At 32.5% G+C, this 21059-nt stretch overlaps 1 protein-coding gene across 11 annotated transcripts in view; it reads right to left on the bottom strand.

Annotated features, from left to right (window-relative positions):
- EML1 (EMAP like 1) overlaps window positions 1–21059 on the bottom strand; it is a 311896-nt gene that overhangs the window by 127513 nt on the left and 163324 nt on the right. For 5 of the 11 annotated variants that reach the window (XM_074213065.1, XM_074213063.1, XM_074213064.1 and 2 more), the window contains 2 exons: window positions 16287–16419; window positions 3764–3820 (listed from right to left, as the gene is read on the bottom strand). In XM_074213065.1, coding sequence (XP_074069166.1) covers window positions 3764–3820; window positions 16287–16419 — 190 coding nt within the window. Of the gene's footprint in view, window positions 1–2950; window positions 3006–3763; window positions 3821–7964; window positions 12374–16286; window positions 16420–21059 lie in introns of those variants that run through there. The other 6 variants (XM_074213066.1, XM_074213069.1, XM_074213070.1 and 3 more) reach the window with 3 other exon arrangements.

Here is a 21059-nt window from a genome sequence, read left to right as displayed (position 1 = left end):
GTGACTATCTACTTCAAAGGATTGATGAAAATGCTTTAAAAGATTAATTTTTTCCCATAAATGTAAATTATTTACTTTTTAACAGTAAGTCATTTATATACTAAAAGATATAAGATGAACAAATAGAATTACTAAAAGACAAACATAACCATGTATATGTTGCATATCAATATGTAATGTATTACTTACATAAAATATATCTGTAAAATTGGTATGGTGGAAAGTATAATTGAACCTGGAGTTAGAAAACCTATATTTAAATTCTGCCCCATAATTAAATTAAATTCTGCTCACATAATTTCCCTGGGTCTATTTCCTCAATTTTAAAATGAGAAGGCTGAACTCTCAGTGAAGTCCTTTCAAACTCTACATCTAAGATTTCTACTGTATGTAAAATATAGCAGTTCAACTAAATGATTTCTAGGGTACCTTCCAGCTTTCATTTTCTAGAGTTTTGTGAATTCTGCTGACTACCAACAGTAATTAAAGCTCCTGGAATTAGTGGGTCTAGGAGGGATTGAGTCTAGGAAGGTTGGAAAGTAACATTTTATACACTGAGCATTTTGAAGGCCAGAGGGATATAGTTTGTGAAGAGAATAGAGGACACCCAAAGCAAGAGGAATTACCTATGTCATAATTCAAAGATGGTAAGAGTTAGCTTATAAGCAAGTGATAAGGCTAGGGTGGAATACATTTATTTATATTGGGTAGTAAGCAGGTTTTTTTTATTTTAGTTTTTTTGTTTGTTTGTTTTTAGGTTTTTGCAAGGCAAATGAGGTTAAATGGCTTGCCCAAGGCCACACAGCTAGGTAATTAAGTGTCTGAGGTCGGATTTGAACTCAGGTCCTCCTGACTCCAGGGCCGGTGCTCTATCCACTGTGCCACCTAGCCGCCCCCAGTATGCAGGTTTCAGAAGGGATAGTTGTCCCAAGTTCAGTCTAGTGGATTTCAGTAGAACCAAAAACTACATAAGAAGGAGGAAAGGTTTGACTGAACATATCTCTCAAAGCAACAACTGAACAAGATTCCTTCTTGTCTAGAGTCATTAAGTATACAAATATGAAGAATACAGAGAAAATTAATATCTGACCTCATTATATTTGATAGAATGACAAGTAAAAATATGCCTTCTCATTAAATTAAATGTAATAATATTTATTAAATACTTACTATATACAAAGTCCTGAGAGAGGTATTGAGGATTTGATTCAAAGATAAAAGATAACAGTATTTGCCTTCAAGGAATGAACAATACAGTGAAAGGATACTAAGTGAACATAGTGAGTATGATACAAGTTAGAAAGCGATAAAGATAAAGGAAGAAGTTAAATTAAAATATTCTAGAAAATTTGTGTAAGGGAAGGTCACCTTCAGCTAAAAGGGATTTAGAGCAGGGAAAAGCTTTATAAAGGCAATGATTCCTGAGTTCATTCTTTTTTTTTTTTTTTAGTTTTAGTGTTAAGTGGCTTGCCTAAGGCCACACAGCTAGGTAATTATTAAGTGTCTGAGGCCACATTTGAACTCAGGTCCTCCTGACTCCAGGACTGGTGCTCTATCCACTGCGCCAGCTAGCCACCCCACCTGAGTTCATTCTTAAGGAGAGAGAACAATTTCAACTGGGAGAGATGGGTAGAGAATGTGAGAAGTGATACACACACACACACACACACACACACACACACACACACATATATATATATATATATATACACACATACATGTATTATACATATACATGTATGTATGAGATTTTGAGCTCACATTTTAAACATAGTTCAATTTATAATTTTTTTAAATACTGCCTTTTAGTTATGTGTGTATATGTTGTATTTCTTATTCTTGTTTGAATATCCTTTGAGCTAAAACAGCTTGTATTTTTCATAGTACTTAACAGAGAGCCTTACATATAGAAGAATCAAAAATATCAGAGCTGTCAGCATAGCGTACAAATGAACAAATGAGAAAGCAATGAATTTATAATTAACTGGTGTAAACAAACTCTACCTTTGCCACTGTCTGTACACTGCTGATTTTAGGTCACTTAGCTTCTCTGGGTCCAAATTAATTCATATATATAGAATGAATGAGCAAGATCATATGATTTCTACATTCCCCAGGAGATAAAAGTCTATGATTTTAGATCCTTACCCATCATCTGGTCCTATTCTACTAAACTACTAATTTGTAGAATAGGCTCGGGCAGGCTAAGTCTTAGAGTAGCAGAGACAAAAACTGAACCTGGGCCTCCTGTCTCCCAGAGTCTTGTGTTTTAATCACCATCACTCACCCAAAACATATGTGTTAGATAAATAAATAATATTGTTTACTTGTTATAGAAAAAAGGCTTGTTTTATTTTAAAGTCTGAATAGAAACAGTCAAGTAAAAACTTCTAATAATGAATAAATGGCATTTTAAGGTTTACATGGCATAACCCTCACAACTTTATGATGTATATATTTCAAGGATCATTCCTTATTTTACACATGAGGAAACTGAGGCTCAAAAAGTCTAAGTGATTTGTCCATCCATGGTTCACAGCTAATCTATCAGAGCAGGGAATGGACTTCAAGTCTCTTGGTGACAAGCCTAGCACTTCTTCCACCACACACAAAAACCATAAGCACTTTGAGTGCAAAGTCAGTCTCTTACTCTCTTTAAGTCCTACATGTCCCTTAGTACAATACTGAACACTCAAATATTATGGTTTGTCAATAAATTATTATTTAAAACAAATAATGAGTAAGATCCAGATCTTAAATCTGTTGAGCTCCACCAAAGAATATATTGAGGTTTTCTCAGATTCTAATAGCTTCTCCTGGGTAAACTACCCAGAGGAAATTTCTAAATTTAGGAAATCATAAACAATGAGATAGGAAGATTACTGTAGTGGAAAGAGTACTGGTCCTAGAGTTAGAAGACTTGAATTCATATTCTGGATCTAATACTTACTAGTTGTGTGACCCTCGGCAAGTCACTTCACCTGTATGAGCCTTGGTTTCTTCATCTGTAAAGTGAGGACAATGATACTTAACATTACCTGCTTAATTGTGAAGAAAGTACTTTGTAACTTAACCTTAAAGCACTATATAAATGAGTGGTTTTTATAAAAAAAAAAACTGAAGAGAAATGAATTAAACTTGAGACAAACATATAATCTATAAAAGATTCCCTAACATGAATCACTTAACTATAACTAAGCCACTTTTATCATTGGAACATTAAGAATTAAAGGAGAGGTGGCTAGGTGGTACAGTGGAAAGAACACCGACCCTGGAGTCAGGAGGACTTGAGTTCAAATTTGAACTCAGACACTTAATAATTACTTAGCCTTGGGCAAACCACTTAATCCCATTGACTTACAAAAAAACCCTTAAAAAAAGAATTAAAGGAGACTCTCTGAGTTAGTATTCTTGTTGGTAGTAAATATTTGTCAATTCATAGGAAATTTGATAATTATACCAAATATTCACTGTTAAAAATTTTAAACTATAACTCATAGATACAACTGACATTTAGCAAATTTATATTAAAAATCAATATATATGAAATTTAATAGAGAATATTACTAGTACTGTTAAGTTAATATCATTTGTAAATTTTGTAGCACATAGGAAATAAATTTGTTGTAATAGCTGTATTTAAAATTTTTAAACAGTAAAGGTTAATACTAAACAAAGGGCTACTTCAAATTACTGAATTAAAAGGCAAAGAAAATCTAAAGAGCTAGTGGGGAAAACTACCATAAATCTAATTATCCCTCACCTTGGAGTTGATTTATTCAGTTTACATGCACTGAGAAGACACACAGATCTGTTTAATCTATGTTCAAGAGGCATAGAAACAAAGCAGAAATAAAGTGAGTAACACTAAAAGTGAGAATAAGTAAATTACAATAATACAAACATGAAACCAAAAAAATTGGTCTGAATTCCTAGATTAAATATAATCTACTATATTAATGGAACACAGAAATTTTTATCATGAAACACCTACGTTAAAAGGCTCAAGGTACTCTCTTTCCCTCCCAAACTTTTGGAAAGATTGTATGTGTAGGAAAAAAGTATAGTAATGACTTTTTACAAATGAAGTCTTCTACAAATCAAAGAGGATTTGTTAAATCTCAAAGTTAAGAATAGAAAATCAAATATTATAGGAAGTCAAATCAATTAAATGGCAGGGATATCAGAGGAACTATTTCCCCTATGGACAGCAAGGGAGTAAATTATGTTTTTTTTTTTTTTTTTTTTTTTTTTAGTACAAGCATAGATATTTGAAAATTTTCAGACTACTGGAACAAATTTCTTTCAGTGTTTTAAGATAATTCAAGTATTTTTGCCTCAGAAACAAAAAAACCTCCCTCCTCAAAAAAATTAATTTTCTAAAGACCTGAAAATGTAAAATCATTCTACTTATTACTATATTACATAATAATATAATTGGCACTTATACAATTTTTAAGCTTTGAATGAAGTTCTGTACATAATTTTTATCATTTGATAGTCACTTTACAAATGAGATTTATTAGAGTTTAAGTTATGTTGGGTCACAAGCTAGTCTCAAAAGGCATTTGAATTCAGATCTTCATGAACATCTCTAGGGTTCTACCCACTTCAACAATAACTTCATATATAGCGTGTGTTTTCAGATTCACCATTTTCCTCAGTACATCTTTGTGAGATGAATGATGCAAGAGTGATCAATTATCATTATACAGTAAAATGACATTCCCAAGGTCAAATAATGTTGCAACTGAAATTGGAACCTACCTCACTTGAATTCAAGTCCAATGTTCTTTTTACCACATCACATTTTTATATATGACTGATTTTTAATGATTTTGCCAAGCAAAACAAAATAAGTTATACACAAAAGTTTAATGTAGAAGCAGTGGTGACACAGTAGCTGGACCTGGAGTCAGGAAGTTAGACCTAAGCTTCAAACTTGACCTCAGACACTAACCAACTGTATGACCCTGAGTAAATCACTTCGTCTCTGTTTCCTCAACTGCAAAATGCAGATAATAATAGCACCTACCTTGTGAGGCTTTTATAAATGAAATAACCTTTGCCAAAAAAATAGCAAAGGGCATGGCACATATAAAATGGGTGCTGTATAAATGCTTACTCCATTCCCCTTCCATCCCTAAATGTTATACACAAAATTAAATTGTAATACTAACAAAAGAGAAACTAATTACCAGAAGATGAAGATAATCTTTACTTCTAAATCATAATGAGCAATATATGAGACACTTTTTGGTGGTTCTGAATCAAAATCTATATTTTAAAACTTTTATAAAGCTATCTCAAAATTTCATTACTGAGAGTTGAAAACATAGAATTAAAGCTAAAACTTGAAGAACCGTTATATTAAGGGCAATAGGACATTTTCTATATTGTCAATAGGAAGAGGAATCTGATTTTGTTATTAATCAAAAAAAAAACCCAGTGAGATTGCTATCCTAAAGTACCAAGAATTGGTCTTGTGCTTAGATCAAAGACTTAACTTATCTACCATGTATCTAAAAATATCTGTGGCAGTAAGATCACAGATTTCGAACTGGGAAGGACCTCAGAGAAAACCCCTCTTTTTCCAGATAAGGAAACTGACCCCTGGAGAGATTAAGTGACTTGTCCAAGGTCCCAGAGATCAAGGATCAGAGGAAGGATCTGAAGCCCAACTCTCTGACTTCACATTTGGGGTCTTCCCATTGTAGCACACTGACTCTCAAGCCAAGTGACTTAGCAGAAAGCCTGGTTCCTCCAGAGAATAATATGAAAAATTCTAAGAAGTTTCAGAAGGTTATACTGCCAACCTCTTCAGTCTAAAGAGAAGACAGGAGAACGCTACATTACTATTCTGATATACAGACATACGTATATAAGACGCAAGACACATATACATTTTTAGGTTATCTATGCTGCAATTCCTCCCTCCTAAAATCACAGGTATGGAAAGGTCCTCAGAGGCCATTTAGTTCAATGGCTTACTGAACAGGAATCTCCTCTACATTATCTAAAATATCTGCTTTAAAACATCCAAAAATAGAGAGTTAATTGTACCTGAAGCAGTCCTTTTTACTTTGGGGCAGTTCTAATTTTAAGAAAGTTTGGCTTTACATAGAATTTAAAAATCTAGCTCTTTCGAATTGCCACCTACCATTCCCAAATCTATTCTGGGGTAAAGAAGAATAAATCTAATCCCTCCTTCCACATGACAGTCCTTCTAATTCATCAAGATAATAATAATCCAGACTAAATATTCCAATTTGTCTTTGTATGGCATAGTTCTCAATGATGTCACCAAGCTTATGGTCCTTCTGTGAAGCCACTTCAACACATCTATCCTAAAATATATTGTCCAGAAAGGAACCATAAAATTCCAGATATAGTCTGACCAAGAGAGGGAAACTCCCACTGCCTTAATATAACTATGCTACTACTAAATTGTATTGGATTTTCTTAAACTCCCATGTTATCATTTTGCCTCATACTGAGCTTGTGTTCCACTAAATACTACTGGTATTTTTCATGCAAGCTGATGTCTTGCATGGTCAAGAGATATGCAGCAAAAGTATGTTGAGTTCAAATCTGAGTTCAAATCCTGGGTTTATGATTTAACTAACTTAGGCAATTTATTTAATTGGACAATTCATTTAATTTCTCCATGTCTTTGATTACCCATATATAAAATGGAGATTATAATAGATACATTATATTATAAGATTATTAAAGGGAAAGCACTTGGTAAATCTTTAAGCTATGCAATGCTCCTATTTATGCAGTTCCTTGAGGATATGAATTGTTTTATTTGTGTCTTTGTATTCCCCACATCAAGCACAACATCTGGTATGTAGCAGGCTTTAATAAATGCTTTTGACTGCTCAATTGCATCAAGCCACAGAATACTACAAGACCTCCACAGTGAGTTCAATGAATATTCAAAAATGATTAATTAGAAAATAGATCTGGGGCAGTTAGGTGGTGCAGTGGATACAGCACTGGCCCTGGAGTCAGGAGTACCTGAGTTCAAATCCAGCCTCAGACACTTAATAATTATCTAGCTGTGTAGCCTTGGGCAAGTCACTTGCCCCATTGCCTTGCAAAAACTAAAAAAAAAAAAAATAGATACAACAAAAATCAATTGAAGAAGGGACCTTTCTCATATTAACACACAGTCTGATGTGCAGTCCATTTAGTAATTTCATCAACATATATAGCTGGTATGAGAGCTACAGAAGATGAGTAGAGCCTAGAAGTAAATAGGAAGAGAGAAAGATGGATTGCCTTTGAGAAACTGGCAAAGAACTTCCATGACTCCAAGTTCTGGCTTGAACATAAAAATCCATTTTTAAATACCAGTATTCTCCAAGAAATGTGACTCACTGATGGAAGCCACCCTTAGTTACAAAAAAGATCTGTGACGTTCTGACCTTTTATCTCTACCCAGTTTCATCTTATTAGATTTACCTCTTTATTCTAATTCATAGACATGAACTTAGATTCTAATCATATCCTTTAATGTTAGCTATCTTTACAGACTTTATCATTTATAAATTATCAAATTCAAATTAGTTAAGCATGCTATCTTTGGAAATCTCAATTAGAATTATTGATAAAAATATTTAACAACATAGGAATAAGGACAGATCAAGAAAGACCCCTGGTAGTACCATTCAGAAGATCTTTTTTCAAGATGATATCAACACATTAATAATTACTCTTAGGGTCGAGTTATTCAACCAATTTTTAATACAGTTATTCAATCCAGCTTGCCTACGTGGAAAAAGTAACAGACTGGTTGCTTTGGACCTATTCTTTAAAGTCCAAATTCAATCCCTCCTCCATCTATCTTCACTTCTGCCTTCTCTGTAATGACCTTTTCCTCTGGTACCTCACATAGCACTTTGTACCTCTCTACATACTAAATAATACTTGTTACACAATGCGTTATATTTAGTTACATGTATTTGGGGCCTAGTCCAGTGGATAGAATGCTGGGCCTGAAGCCAGAAGATCTGAGTTCAATTCCAGTCAGACTCAGACACTTAGTAGCTGTGTGACTTGGAAATTCACTTGATTTTTCCTCAGCTTCCTCATCTGTAAAAAGAGCTGGAGAAGAAAATGGTAAGCACTTCAGCATCTTTACCAAGAAAACCCCAAACTAGGTTCCAAAGAATCGGACGCAACTGAATAACAATAACAGTTTGAATATCATTCTATGAGAGTAGGCCTGTGTCCTTTATATACTAAGTAAATAATTTCTGAAGCTTGAAAATTATCACAAGCCAAATTTAATACCTATTTTTCAAAGTTTAAAAAACAAAAAAGAAACTTTCATAAATGAAGTAATTTGGAAACAACATAAAAGACAATTGGAATGTTTTGGACTTTTTAATATTTATATGATCTACACAATTTACTGTTAAGTAAAATAATTCTCTCAAGTTGCACTTTGGTTGGTTATCTCAAAAGAAAATTTAACATACTATTTCATATACTTTACAGATCAACTTTTTACAAAAAGAATGCTGTCTTTTGTATTAGTTTCTCTTTTTCTTAACCCCCTACTCTTAAAGTTTTGCAGTATGGTAGTGTTTTATTTCTAAACTATAAGAATGATTAATTTTCTCAATTTAAAAAAAAAATCAATGAGCAAGTTATGACCTGCAGTACTTTTCCCTGGTTTTTTATCTTTGTTTTTCTTTTGACTAATGAAAACAACATTTTCCCAAAGATACCAAATTAAATCTAAGTCCTAACTGGAAATACAAAGAACAACCACTGTGCACTGGATTATTTCCAAATGGAAATGCTGGAGATAAAGCAAGCATGCATGTACACACATAATCATCTTCTTGGCTTATGCTAGTACTATAGTACAGAAAAAAATTGTAGCAAGCATGCATATTTATATATTTTAAATGCTTTGGGTAATACTAAAAATTAATCCTAACATTCAAAATGCATAGACTTGCTTCTTTCTGTACTCCAAATATCAAGAACAATAAGGCAACTTAGATTAAAAAACAATGATCTGATTCTTATTTCTCTATTTAGGGGAGCTACCACAGAATTTTATAAAGGCAATACTAATGTATTATTTGATTTTTTAACTTGAGAAAAATTGGGAGCTCAGGTCAATTAATGTCTCAGAGAAACTGGGAACTCAGTGAAAATAAAGAAAATTTAAAAGTTACTATTTGAAAACTAAGCATCTTGGATATTGAGATGTTTGAAATGTCTGTATTGTCATTAATTTCCACTTCTCTTGGGTATTACATACAAATAAACATAATACAAAATAATACATCATGTGTCATAACCTTAAATAGATTGCCTACTGTAAGGTCTATGAGGATAGGGGCTATAGCTAAGCTAAATTTTGTATTTCATCTCAAACTTAGGACAGTGTTCTACAAATAGAAGACATTAGCTTTCATTGAGTTTAAAAACTGAATCCTTTGTCTCTTTCTTGGTTTTGTGTTATTTTATTCAGTTAAAGTGTCAAAAAGCATCTATGATAAAGTAGAAAAAATAATAGCTTTGAAATCAGAAGACCTAGGCTCAAAGCTTCCCTCCCATTAAGGATTAAATATGTGAATTGCTCTCTATATATTGTATGGTATTATGTGAATGTTAGGTCTCTCTCATTCTAATCTGACAATAGCATTTTATAGCTAGAAAGTACCCTAGAGGCCTATGTTGCCAGACCAAATAAAATTCAATATTGTCTAAAAAAAAATCTTTGTATCAAGCTTTAAAATCTTTCTGAGGAAAAAACTAAACATATACTTAAAGTATTACTGCTATTTTTTAATGTATCTGCATACATTTAATTTTACTTTATAGTAAGGTACAATGGAAAGAATCATGAATTTGTCTGAGTACCTTGGTTTAACTTCCACCACCATCACTTACCACCTTGAGTAAGTCATTATTTTCTCTTTCAAGGTCTTAGTTGCTTCCTTCCTTCCTTCCTTCCTTCCTTCCTTCCTTCCTTCAATCCTATCTATCTAGACAATGGGATTAAGTGACTTGCCCAAGGTCACATAGCTAAGTAATTATTAAGTATCTGAGGCTGGGTTTGAATTCAGGTCCTCCTGATTCTAGGACAAGTGCTTTATCTACTATGCCGCCTAGCTGTCCCCAGTCTTAATTTCCTTTTCAGAAAAATGATGAAGGTAGCTGCTATGGCCAATCAGATCTCTTTTACACTGTCAATCTATTATTTTATGACTAATGTTTTAAAAGTGATTTTCAAATGCTAATTTGGCTTAAAGAGGACTATGCTGTAAGACTAATATAGTCTGTGAACATATCCTATTTGATTTATGGTCACAACCACTATCTGAGCTTAGGATTTCATTGATTTGTTTTTGCAAATTTGTCTCTTGGAATAGCTATTTGCTTGAATCCCTTGCTTGGAGGGAGCCACCTTTTATTTTTTTTAATTTTTAAAATTTTATTTATTTATTTAATTTTATTTAAGGCAATGGGGTTAAGTGACTTGCTCAAGGTCACACAGCTGAGCATGCATTAAGTGTCTTAGACCAAATTTGAACTCAGATCCTCCTGACTCCAGGATCAGTGCTCTATCTACTGCACCACCTAGCTGCCTCTCTGTGATATAGTTTTTTTAATTCATTTAAAAACATTATTTTAAGAAGAGAACCATAGACTTCTCCAGATTGCCAAAGGGGTTCACCTCACAAACAAGCTAAGATCAACATCTTATGTTATTATATACCAAACTCAATATGGATATATGTTCTTAATATTAAATGTCATATCATAAAAATTTAGAAGAGAGAAGTAGATCTGGTACTTTTTCAAGTACAGTTAGAGGGAAACTTTTATTTTTTACATTAACAACAGTAACTGTACAGATTATTCCATCACTTAGCATCAGTTCTACAGGCAAAATTTGGAAATAAGTAGCAGTATAAAGAGCTGGGTCACAGCAATCAACTTAAAGCCCAAGCTGAGGGGAAAAAAAAATTTACATTAGAAAGTTGAAAAGGAGAGACCTTAGATAACTAGCTCAATCTCATATTGATTTCATGTAGTGTCCATTCTATAATAGTCTAGACAAATGGTCATCCATAATAGAACACTTCCATTGCTGAAGAACTCTTTATTTAGTAAGCCTAACCATTTCTTTTTATGAATTCAATATTATGCATTTTGTTATTGTTCATTTGTTTCAGTAGAGTATGAAATTTTATGACCTCATTTGAGGTTTTCTTGGCAAAGATATTGAAGTGATTTATAATTTCTTTCTCTAATTCATTTTACAGATGAGGAAACTGAGGATTAAGTGACTTGGCCAGTGTCATATAGCTAATAAATGTCAGAGATTGATCCTCTTGACTATTTATCAATTTGGAAATAACTTATAATTCTATAAATTTGATTCAGTTCTCTATATTTAGAAATGAGTCCTTTATCAGAAACAATCTGTGAAAATTCTTTCTCTGCTTTTTGTTTTCCTTCCAAATCTTGGTTACATTGGTTTTACTAGTGCAAAATCATTTAAATTTAATATAGCCAAAATCATCCATTTTGCAATTCATAATGTTCTCTAGTTCTTGTTTGGTCATAAATTTCTTCCCTTTCTATAGATTTGGCAGACTATTTCTTGATCTCTTAAGTAGTCTATGGTATTTCCCTTTATGTTTAAATTCTGTACCATTTTGACCTTATTTTGGCAAAAAGAGTAGAAGGAAAATTCTTAACCAAACAAGTGATAAAGGCAATCATAAAACATAAAATATATCCTTAATTACTTGAAATATAAAAGTCTTCACATGACTAAAATTAATGCAAATAGAAATTGCATTATATAAAAATAAGGTAGTTGAAGGAAAAAAACTATTTTAATCAAATTATCTCTGATAAAAGTCTGATATTCAAAACATAAAATTAGCTAAGAAAAATAAATAACAACAAAAGTCATTCCCTAATAGAGAAAAGGTCAAAGGACAAATATTTCTCAAAACAAGAAAGGCAAACTGTTACTGATATAATATGAAACAAGGTTCCAAATAACTAAGAATAAAATCAAAACAATGTTGAGATATCATTATGTCCCCAGAAAATTGGGATACTTTATGAAACATGATGGAATGACAGGTACCCTAATTCACTATTGCTGATCCAGCCATTTTGGAAAGTGAATAGGAATTATGTGAAAAATGAGACTAGAATGTTCAAATACCCTTCACCCAGAGATTTCCATGCCATGCATAAATCTGAAGAAGATCAATTATAAAAACAAAAGCCCCCAAACACCAAAATATATATAAAACTACTTTCTGCAGTAGCCCTGGAAATTCATTGTGTTCATCTATTGGACAACGGCTAAACAAGTTGTTAATATAATATAATATAATATAATATAATATAATATAATTAATATAATATAATATAATATAATGTAATATAATGTAATGTAATGTAATATAATATAACAGTACTAGAAGAAATATGACTCTGATTATTATTGTTATTAATAATAATAGAAACTGGTTATAACAATCAAATTATCTAAAATTATTTCATAGAGCTATGAAAAAATAATAACAACTTCATCTGAAAGAACAAATGATCAAAGATATAAAGGGAATCAATGAACCCCCCCCCCCCCCCGCAACAACCTTAAAAACAGTAACTAGTCTGAATTCCAACAGCAAGCCTTAGTCTCTCCTCTGGCTTGTTTGGGTTCCTCAGATCTGCCTAGGTGTTTCACTTAGCAGGGTTCAGAAGTAAAGTAATTAAAAGCATTAAGGTGGCAAGCAGAGAGAAAGATAAGTAAGAACCTTATTTTTAAATGTACACTGCAGACATGAATGAAGGTAGAATCCAGGGGAGATAACAGTGAAGAAAAGGCAGACTGGGAGGTTATGGCCAGAACCTGGTAACATCTTGCTGATGTGTGAATAAATGTTGTTTGTGGGTCTGCATTACAAAATGAGAGGGTGCATGAAAGGATGAGGAGGGAAGCAGGGAAGGGAAAATTTGTAATTCAGAGACAAACTGAAGGCACTAAAGGGAAGGGGGTCCCCTGTGCTCTCTTAGAAAGAGAAAAGTCTGCAGGGCAGTGGGTAAGGAGGAGAGGGAAGGTTTGAAAAAGAAGGCTCTGAAAGTGACAATAGGGAGGAGCATACCACTGATCCTCTAGGATACATGGATCAAGGGAAAAGAAAGAAGGAAAAGCTAGCCTTGGAGAGGGTGCCAAGAGAACTAGAGTCTGCAGGAGGTTTTAGTGACATCAAAGGACTGATCAACTGATAAGGAGCAGAAAGGTAGGAGAATGAGGCCAAGAAAAGACTGAAAGATCACCAAAGAGATCTAAATGTTACTTAGTTGATCCACCTTGCTGCCTTTTCTTTTTGTTGTACTCTTAGATTGTAGTTACACATGAGTCCTCCAGAAAATCCATGGACATGAAGGTAACTGAAAGAAAGACTAGAAAAGGTATATGAAATCCCTCTAAAGCCATCCCTGGTTATTACTATAGCATGCTCTCTTTATTAAAATGTTTCACAAGAGTATTCCTTTATGGCATTAAAGACGCCTTTTCTCTATTTTCTGCTCTAAAATCTTCAGTGCACGATGAAGGTTATATTCACAATTGATGAAATCATCGAAATTCTGAAATATATATGGATATGGATATGGATATATGAACATATGCCCATATACATATGTGACATAAATTTAAATGAACACACAATTCTTTGTCATTTTAGGAATAGGCATTATAATTTGAAAACAAAGGATTCTAAATATGAAATTTGTGATAAATCTTTTTTTGAAAGTAGGCAATTAAAATAAAGTAATTTCCAACTAAAAGTCACAATTTAAGGATGTAATATATGTTGCTATTCTTGTCATTTGATCTTATATCCAACTGTCTTAAAACAATAATAAACTCTTTCAGGATATATACCACTGTTTTAAAGAAAGTGCTTTATAAATTGTAAAGCACTATATGAATGTGATTATTAGTAGTGCAGCACAATAAATACAAAATTAGCCTTGAAGTAAGTCTTATACAGGACAGTATAAGAGCTGTGATTTCAACAGTGTGGAAAATTCCATTTATGAATCTTCCTTCATCAATGCAAATCAGAAGTTTTATATAATTTTAAAAAACTGTCTGTCACTGAGACATTAAGTACACTGTCAATGTTAACAAAGCTAGCAGAAGCAGAACTTGAATTCCAGTCTTCCTTACTCCAAGGCTATTTCTATCTCTAATACACTAAAATGCCTTTATTGCAGTAAACTCACATTTAGTACTACCTAGCACAAGTCTGGAACCTTTATATTCTTCTTTACAGTTTACAAAGCCTTGCCCTTACAATTCTGAGTAGCAGAAAATATTATAGGATTAAACATACCTTCTAAAGTATCTACTAGTGCCTAAGCCAACAAGATATGACATCACATGACCATAATACCAAAACATGTTCCATGTCTAAATTATTACTTTTGTAGGAAATTACCTTGTTTTAATTGCCTATACTCAAAAAAGAATTTTTTCTTTATCACATATTCCAAATATCTCCCAAAAGAGTCATGAGTTACTTCCAAATTATTTTGCTATTTTTACATTTTCATCTTCTCATTAATTATGATACACCAAAAAAGTTCATCTTAATAAACATTTAGAGAGCTAACTAGCAAGACTATCAATATCTAACTGATGCTATCTGATAGTTTGAGAGATCATTTTTGCTTTTCAATAAAAACGAACTTAAAGAAACAATGTGTCTTAAATATTCAACATCTCTAAGAAGGACTTTGAGAACAAATGACTTAATATATATATTATGCTGTATTCATGCAAGATGTGCATCAATATGCTCAAAAATTCTTTGACAAGGAATAGTTCTTTAGGTAATATCTTGTTACATTAAAGAAAAGCAATCAATTCTAATTCTAATTTCCAGTGCCTAAGTCATTTCCTCAGTCAAGGACTTAAGCAACTTCTTCAAGTCATTAGGGCAACATTTAGTTAAATGAAACAGAAATTCATGTACTATATGTGAATGCTGTATGTTAGTTGGCAAATATTTTCAATTCAACAATCATTTAAGCACTTATTGAATCCAACATACTATCCTAGGGATATGACAAAATCAAAACTGGCAATGTCAATAAAAAGTTCAGTTTGATAAATTCTGCAAACACTGGTGAAACAAAACTCCTGAAGGGTAACTTTTAGCTCTTCTGTAACATCATGGAAAGAACCTTGGACTCAGAAGATCAGGTCTGATAAATTCTAGCTATGTGACCCTGATCAAGCAACAAATTCTCTGAACTTTAGTTTCTTTAATCTATAAAATAATGTCAATGACGTTTGCCTTAGGAAAATTTAAAAAATTTTAAAAGCATTATATGAACATATGAGGTGTTATTACTGATGTAGAAGACCTGGTTTCAAGTCTCTGAAGCTTATATCTTGAAAATGCAAAAAAGAGATAACATCTATATACCTACTTAAATGGTTACTTTAAAGATCAAATGACCTGTCAACAAGCCTATGTAATATTGTGTTCATCCCAAGACCCACATAGTGAAGGCTAGTTGTATAACCATAAAAATCTTCTAGAACTATGTTATTATTATTATTGCCTCACAAAATATTATTAATATACAGAACATATTAGTAGTAATTCATGGCATGCTTAATTTTCCAAATTCTTAAAATTTAGAGAAATGGGCTCACAAAATATAAATATGTAGTGAGATGACTGGTGACATAATAAAAGGACTAATAAGAAAATACATACTATAACCAGGCTAAGAATAATGGAATTTGGTCCTTCAATTCTTATGTCCAACTTTAAACTCTCCAATCATCTTATCTAATAACATAAGTAAAAATCAAATACTATCATAGTTTAAACAGAAAAGCTCATTCCAAATATAGACTGTGAAAAAGTTCAACTTTTAATTTTAAAGTTATTCATATAAGGCACAGTTTTTTCCTGAAAAGAGATTTTGAAATAAAAATAAAAAATAGTTTTAAATTGACAATATTTAATTGATATATAATGATTTCCTTAAAAAACTACTGAACAAAAAATACTCTGGTACTGCTGAAGGTGACATATCTCTGAATATTTAAATGTATTTTATAAGCTTTAGCTATTAGACCATTTTTAAGGTATTTTTTTTTAAAAAAGAGAAAATAACACTTCAAATATTTAAAAGATTTAGTAGTTTTCAAGGAGCATTTAATGGATCATTATGTAATTCTGGTTTGTGCCTACCTCTTAGTTGCTGGTGAACCGGTTTCTTTCCTGGCCCCTGAGGGGGAAGGTAGAGAGCCACTTGGTTTCTTTGGTAACACAGTTCCATTATTAACAGTAGTTCTAAAAGGCAGTGTTTGTACGAGGGGTCTTGCTATAATATAAGCAGAAAATGAAATCAGAGCTTGCTGCATGAATATAATTATTTTTTTTAATATGGGTTATAGGGGAGGCCAGAAAATATACATGTTAAATAGGCTAGAAAAGTTGAATTAATCTCACTGATCTGAGAAGTACAAACAATTCAGAATACATTCAGTGTGCTATGTCTACCATTTAAGATAAGTTGTTTGAAATGGATTTTGCCCATGAAGACAGAGCTGCTTCAATTTAAAGTCATAAATCCATTATTATCTACAATATTACTGATGGCCTCTATAGCCTCCAATGTAATCCTTTAAAAGCCATTTTAAAAATTCTAATAGGTGAGGGTCAGACCACAACCATTTTGGGTATTAAGATAGAGGCACTCAGGAAAGGTCAGGGTCACATTCCTCTGCCTTGATCTTTTTGCATTTTAGAAACTGCTGACCACCCCTCATCCCCAACTCCCCTTCCTGAATACTCTCTCTAAATACTCTGCTTTCATGACATTTCTCCCTCTGGCTTTCCTATTTCCTTCTCAGTCTCATTTCCCAGATCATCATATGTGCCCCATTCTCTATGCATGGGTATAAAACCTTAGACCTCTATTAAGAGACTGTTCTTATCTTTTTTGGACAGCATTGAGCATATATTAAATGATCAACAAATTAATTATTACTAATTATAAATCTCTATAACTAACTCTAAGAAGTTATCAATATGGAATAAACATTGGAATAAACTTGAATCACCTAAAGAAATAGAAGTAGATTCCTAATCAAAACAGTTCTTAACGAAGAGGAAGTAAGGTTTCACAAAGTGTCATACATTCAATGGGCACTCACCTTCTACATGATGCAGAGAACAAAAACACAAAATTTATTCTAATTTTTTTTTAAAAAGACTCTTCTATGAAAAACTGTGAATAAATTGAAGTCTCTTAAAAGAAAGATATTACATATTGTGTCAATCAGTATATCTTTCCTAATCCTTTTTTTGGTCCAAGATAGAAGATGTATATGGTTTATGCTAGGATAAACAGAATCATAAACAAAGTATTTAAGAATGTAAAGAGTCTTAGGACCACAGGACATTGCTTATGAGCTATAATAAGAATATTAAAATCATAAAGCCATATGATGTCAAAACTAAGAAATCTTTAAAATATCTAATTTGACTTCCTTTTTAATTAAGTAAACAGAGACCTACAAACCAAATTGTTTTGTTTTTTTTTTAGGTTTTTGCAAGGCAATGGGGTTAAGTGGTTTGTCCAAGGCCACACAGCTAGGTAATTATTAAGTATCTGAGGCCGGATTTGAACTCAGGTACTCCTGACTCCAGGACCAGTACTCTAGCCACTGCACCACGCAGCTGCCCCTTACAAACCAAATTTTTATTTTAAAATGTATATATTATAAATAGAAATGTTAAAAAACCAATTATACCTCATTTCCATTAAGTTACAAATAATAATTTTTATTTTTAGAAGATTTCCAGAAGCCAACTTCCCTGGAAACATCCCTCCCTGAATTAAAATGTATGATTCATAGTCCATACAAAAAATTCCATTCTTGCTTTATCCAAAGAAACCTACACTTTAAAATATTTTTCTAGAAATTTTATAAAGATTAAAGCAAGAAAGTTAATGATTCCCTATGAAGTATGTATATATTCTTCCAAATGCTCTTTAGAAATTTACCCATTTATCATCACTTTTCTTTTCCTCAATCCAATATATATATATATATATATATATATATATACATATATACATATATATATATGATAAATATGAAATTTGAACAATTTAAAACATGTTTTTAAAGAAAGAAATCTCCAGTTTCCAAATCCTGGAAGCACCCAGCAACAGTTTTAAACAAGAAAGGACAATATGAATGCATCCAAATTGTAGTCAACCAAGAAAATAAAGAAATAAAAGGAATAAGATTTTTAAAAGCATGAAAATATCAGCATGCAATATGCATTTGTCACACCTTTTGTTTAGTTTTCTTTGTTAAGTTGTCCACTAACATCAAAAGCATATATGGTTATTATAATTGTAAAGAGAAAACATGACATTAAAAAAGAGACAATGTCACTTTATTAGGAAATAGAATTTTTTTTGTCCAGAATAGAATTCATTTCAAATGTATTTTGTTGGTTAGATTGCAGATTAAATTTCTGAGCTACAAACAAAAAGAACAAGATGTTTAATTAGTAGGAAATAATGAGTATAAAATAACCACTAATGGATAAATAACCATAGTTTGGATTGTTAACACATTCTATTGGAATCTATAATCTTCAAAAGTCAAAAAGTGACCCTCTTTCAAAATTCTTACATTATTTCTTGGAGAAGAGGAATGTGGGGAGTGAAGAGTCTGATTCTAGAATTATTTCTCTTTCTGAAGACCATTATCATCTTGCTTGAAAGGAGAGCCTTTTTGCTAGAAGACACTTTTAGAATAACAATGAAATTGGAAAGACTCCCACTGGGGCAGGGCCTAATTATTGCTCTCTTATAGTCCAGTAGAAAGAGAATTGTAACTGGGGTTAGAAAACATTGGTTCAAGCCCCTGATCTAAAACACATTAGCTATGTGACTATGGACAAAATATATTTGAGTATCAATTTCCTTATTTGCAAAATAGTAAATAATAAATAGAAATTGCAATATTTATCTCATTCATTCATATGATTGTTAAGAAGAAAATACTTTGTAATTAATCACTATCCAAAATGTACTATTATTATTAATATGAAATATTATCACTATCTTGTTTAATAAGATATGCAATTTTACCTTCATTTTCATCTTATCCATCATTATCATCATCATAAAAATAACTAAATATTAAATCATATAAGTCATAATCTCACTCCCAGAGTTTTTCCTGTAGAGGAAGAGTCTAGAATATAGAAGGATGAAAAAGTATCACAGGGCATCAGGTGTGAATAAAGATCATACATACATACATGAATAAAAAAGATTTATTCAAGAACAACCATTTTCTAGGGATCAACTCTTTACAGAGAAACAAGCATTCTGAAAGGTACAAAACTCAATTTCCTACTCAGAAGCTTGAATTAAAAAAAACAAACATTAGTTTCTAAGGTCTTACATGTAATTTTGATTTCTGAGTTTTTTATTTAAAGGACTTTTTATTGTTGTCCTTCTCCTGTGCCTCATTATGGCAGAGAAGTAACTGAGTTTTTGAAGGCTATGTCAGCAGAACAACAGATTTTAGCAGGTCCTGACAATTTAGAAAGGTTTTGAATGTAGGCTAGACTGTAAACATTAATTAAGTGTCTCCTAGGTGCCAGGAACTGTGCTAAGTGTTGGGAATACAAAAAAGAGGCACAAGGCAATTCCTGACTTCAAGGAGTTTATAATCTATTGGGGAAACAGCATGCAAACAAATATAGACAAAGAAAATGAAATATAGGATTAACAGGAGATGATTATCAGAAGAAAGGCAATTGGAATTAAGAGAGGTTGGGGAGGGCTTCTGGCAGAAGATGGGACTTGAGTTGAGATTTAAAGAAAGACAGGGAGATCTATAGTCAGACAGGAGGAGGGAGAACATTCCAGGCATTGGAGACAGTCAAAGAAAAATGTCTCCAACAGTGACATGAGGTCTCCTATTTGTAGAACAGCCAGGCTGCCTGACATTATATTGAAGAGTATGTGTCAGGAAGGGAGAATGTAAGAAGACTGGAAATATAAGAATGAGCTAAGTTAGGAAGGACTGTGAATGCCAAAGTATTTTTATTTTTGATCCTGGAGGCAATAGGAAATCACTGGATTTTACTTGGTGGTGGTGGTGGTGGTGGGGGGGTCCCTGGACGGAGCTGTAACACAATTGGAAGTGAGCTTTAGGAAAATCACTTTAGTGACAAAATAGAGAATGGACTAGAGTAGGGAGACATGAAGTAGACAGAACCATCAGTAAGCTGTTGCAATTATCCAGGGCAAGGTGATGAGGGCCTGCACCAAAGGAATGGCAGTGTCAGAGCATGGAAGGGATATATTTGAGAGATATTGAGAAATTCAGGATGACTCCAATCCTAGATTGTGAATCTGAGGGACTGGGAAAATGGTATTGCTCTCTATAGCAACAGAAAAGGGAGGAACAGGGGAGGACATGGGAGAAATATAATGAGTTCCATTTTGGATATGATTTTAAGATGTCTACTAGATATCCAGCTCAAGATGTCTAAAAGGTAGTTCTTGAAAACCTTCACTTGGCAACTCAAAATCCCTTATTTCCATCCTTTGATCTTAGTACTATCCACTAGAGACATATACAATACTAACTAATCTTTCTCTTCAACATGATTTTTCTTTAAATATTCAAAAACACCAAATCACTCCTAAGAATTCCCTTCTCTGGATTAAACATTTTCAGTTCCTTCAATTGAAGAGAAAATGTGTTAGCTAGGTAGAATAATGATTAGAGTCCTGAAACTGAATTTAGGAAGACCTGAGTTAGAACCAAGTGTCAGACATTTACTAGCTATGTACCCTGGATAAGCTAATCACTTTCTCAGATTGTTTCCTAACACCTTCCTCACAGAAATTATGAGGATTAAATAAGATCATATATGTATAGAATTTTGCAGGTCTTTAAGTACTATATAAATACTATC

The sequence above is a fragment of the Macrotis lagotis genome, chromosome 1, assembly GCF_037893015.1.
Source record: "Macrotis lagotis isolate mMagLag1 chromosome 1, bilby.v1.9.chrom.fasta, whole genome shotgun sequence".
In the NCBI taxonomy this organism is placed as follows: Eukaryota; Metazoa; Chordata; class Mammalia; order Peramelemorphia; family Peramelidae; genus Macrotis; species Macrotis lagotis.
The sequence above is the reverse complement of the archived record's forward strand: the minus strand, read 5'-3'. Positions and strand labels throughout refer to the sequence as shown.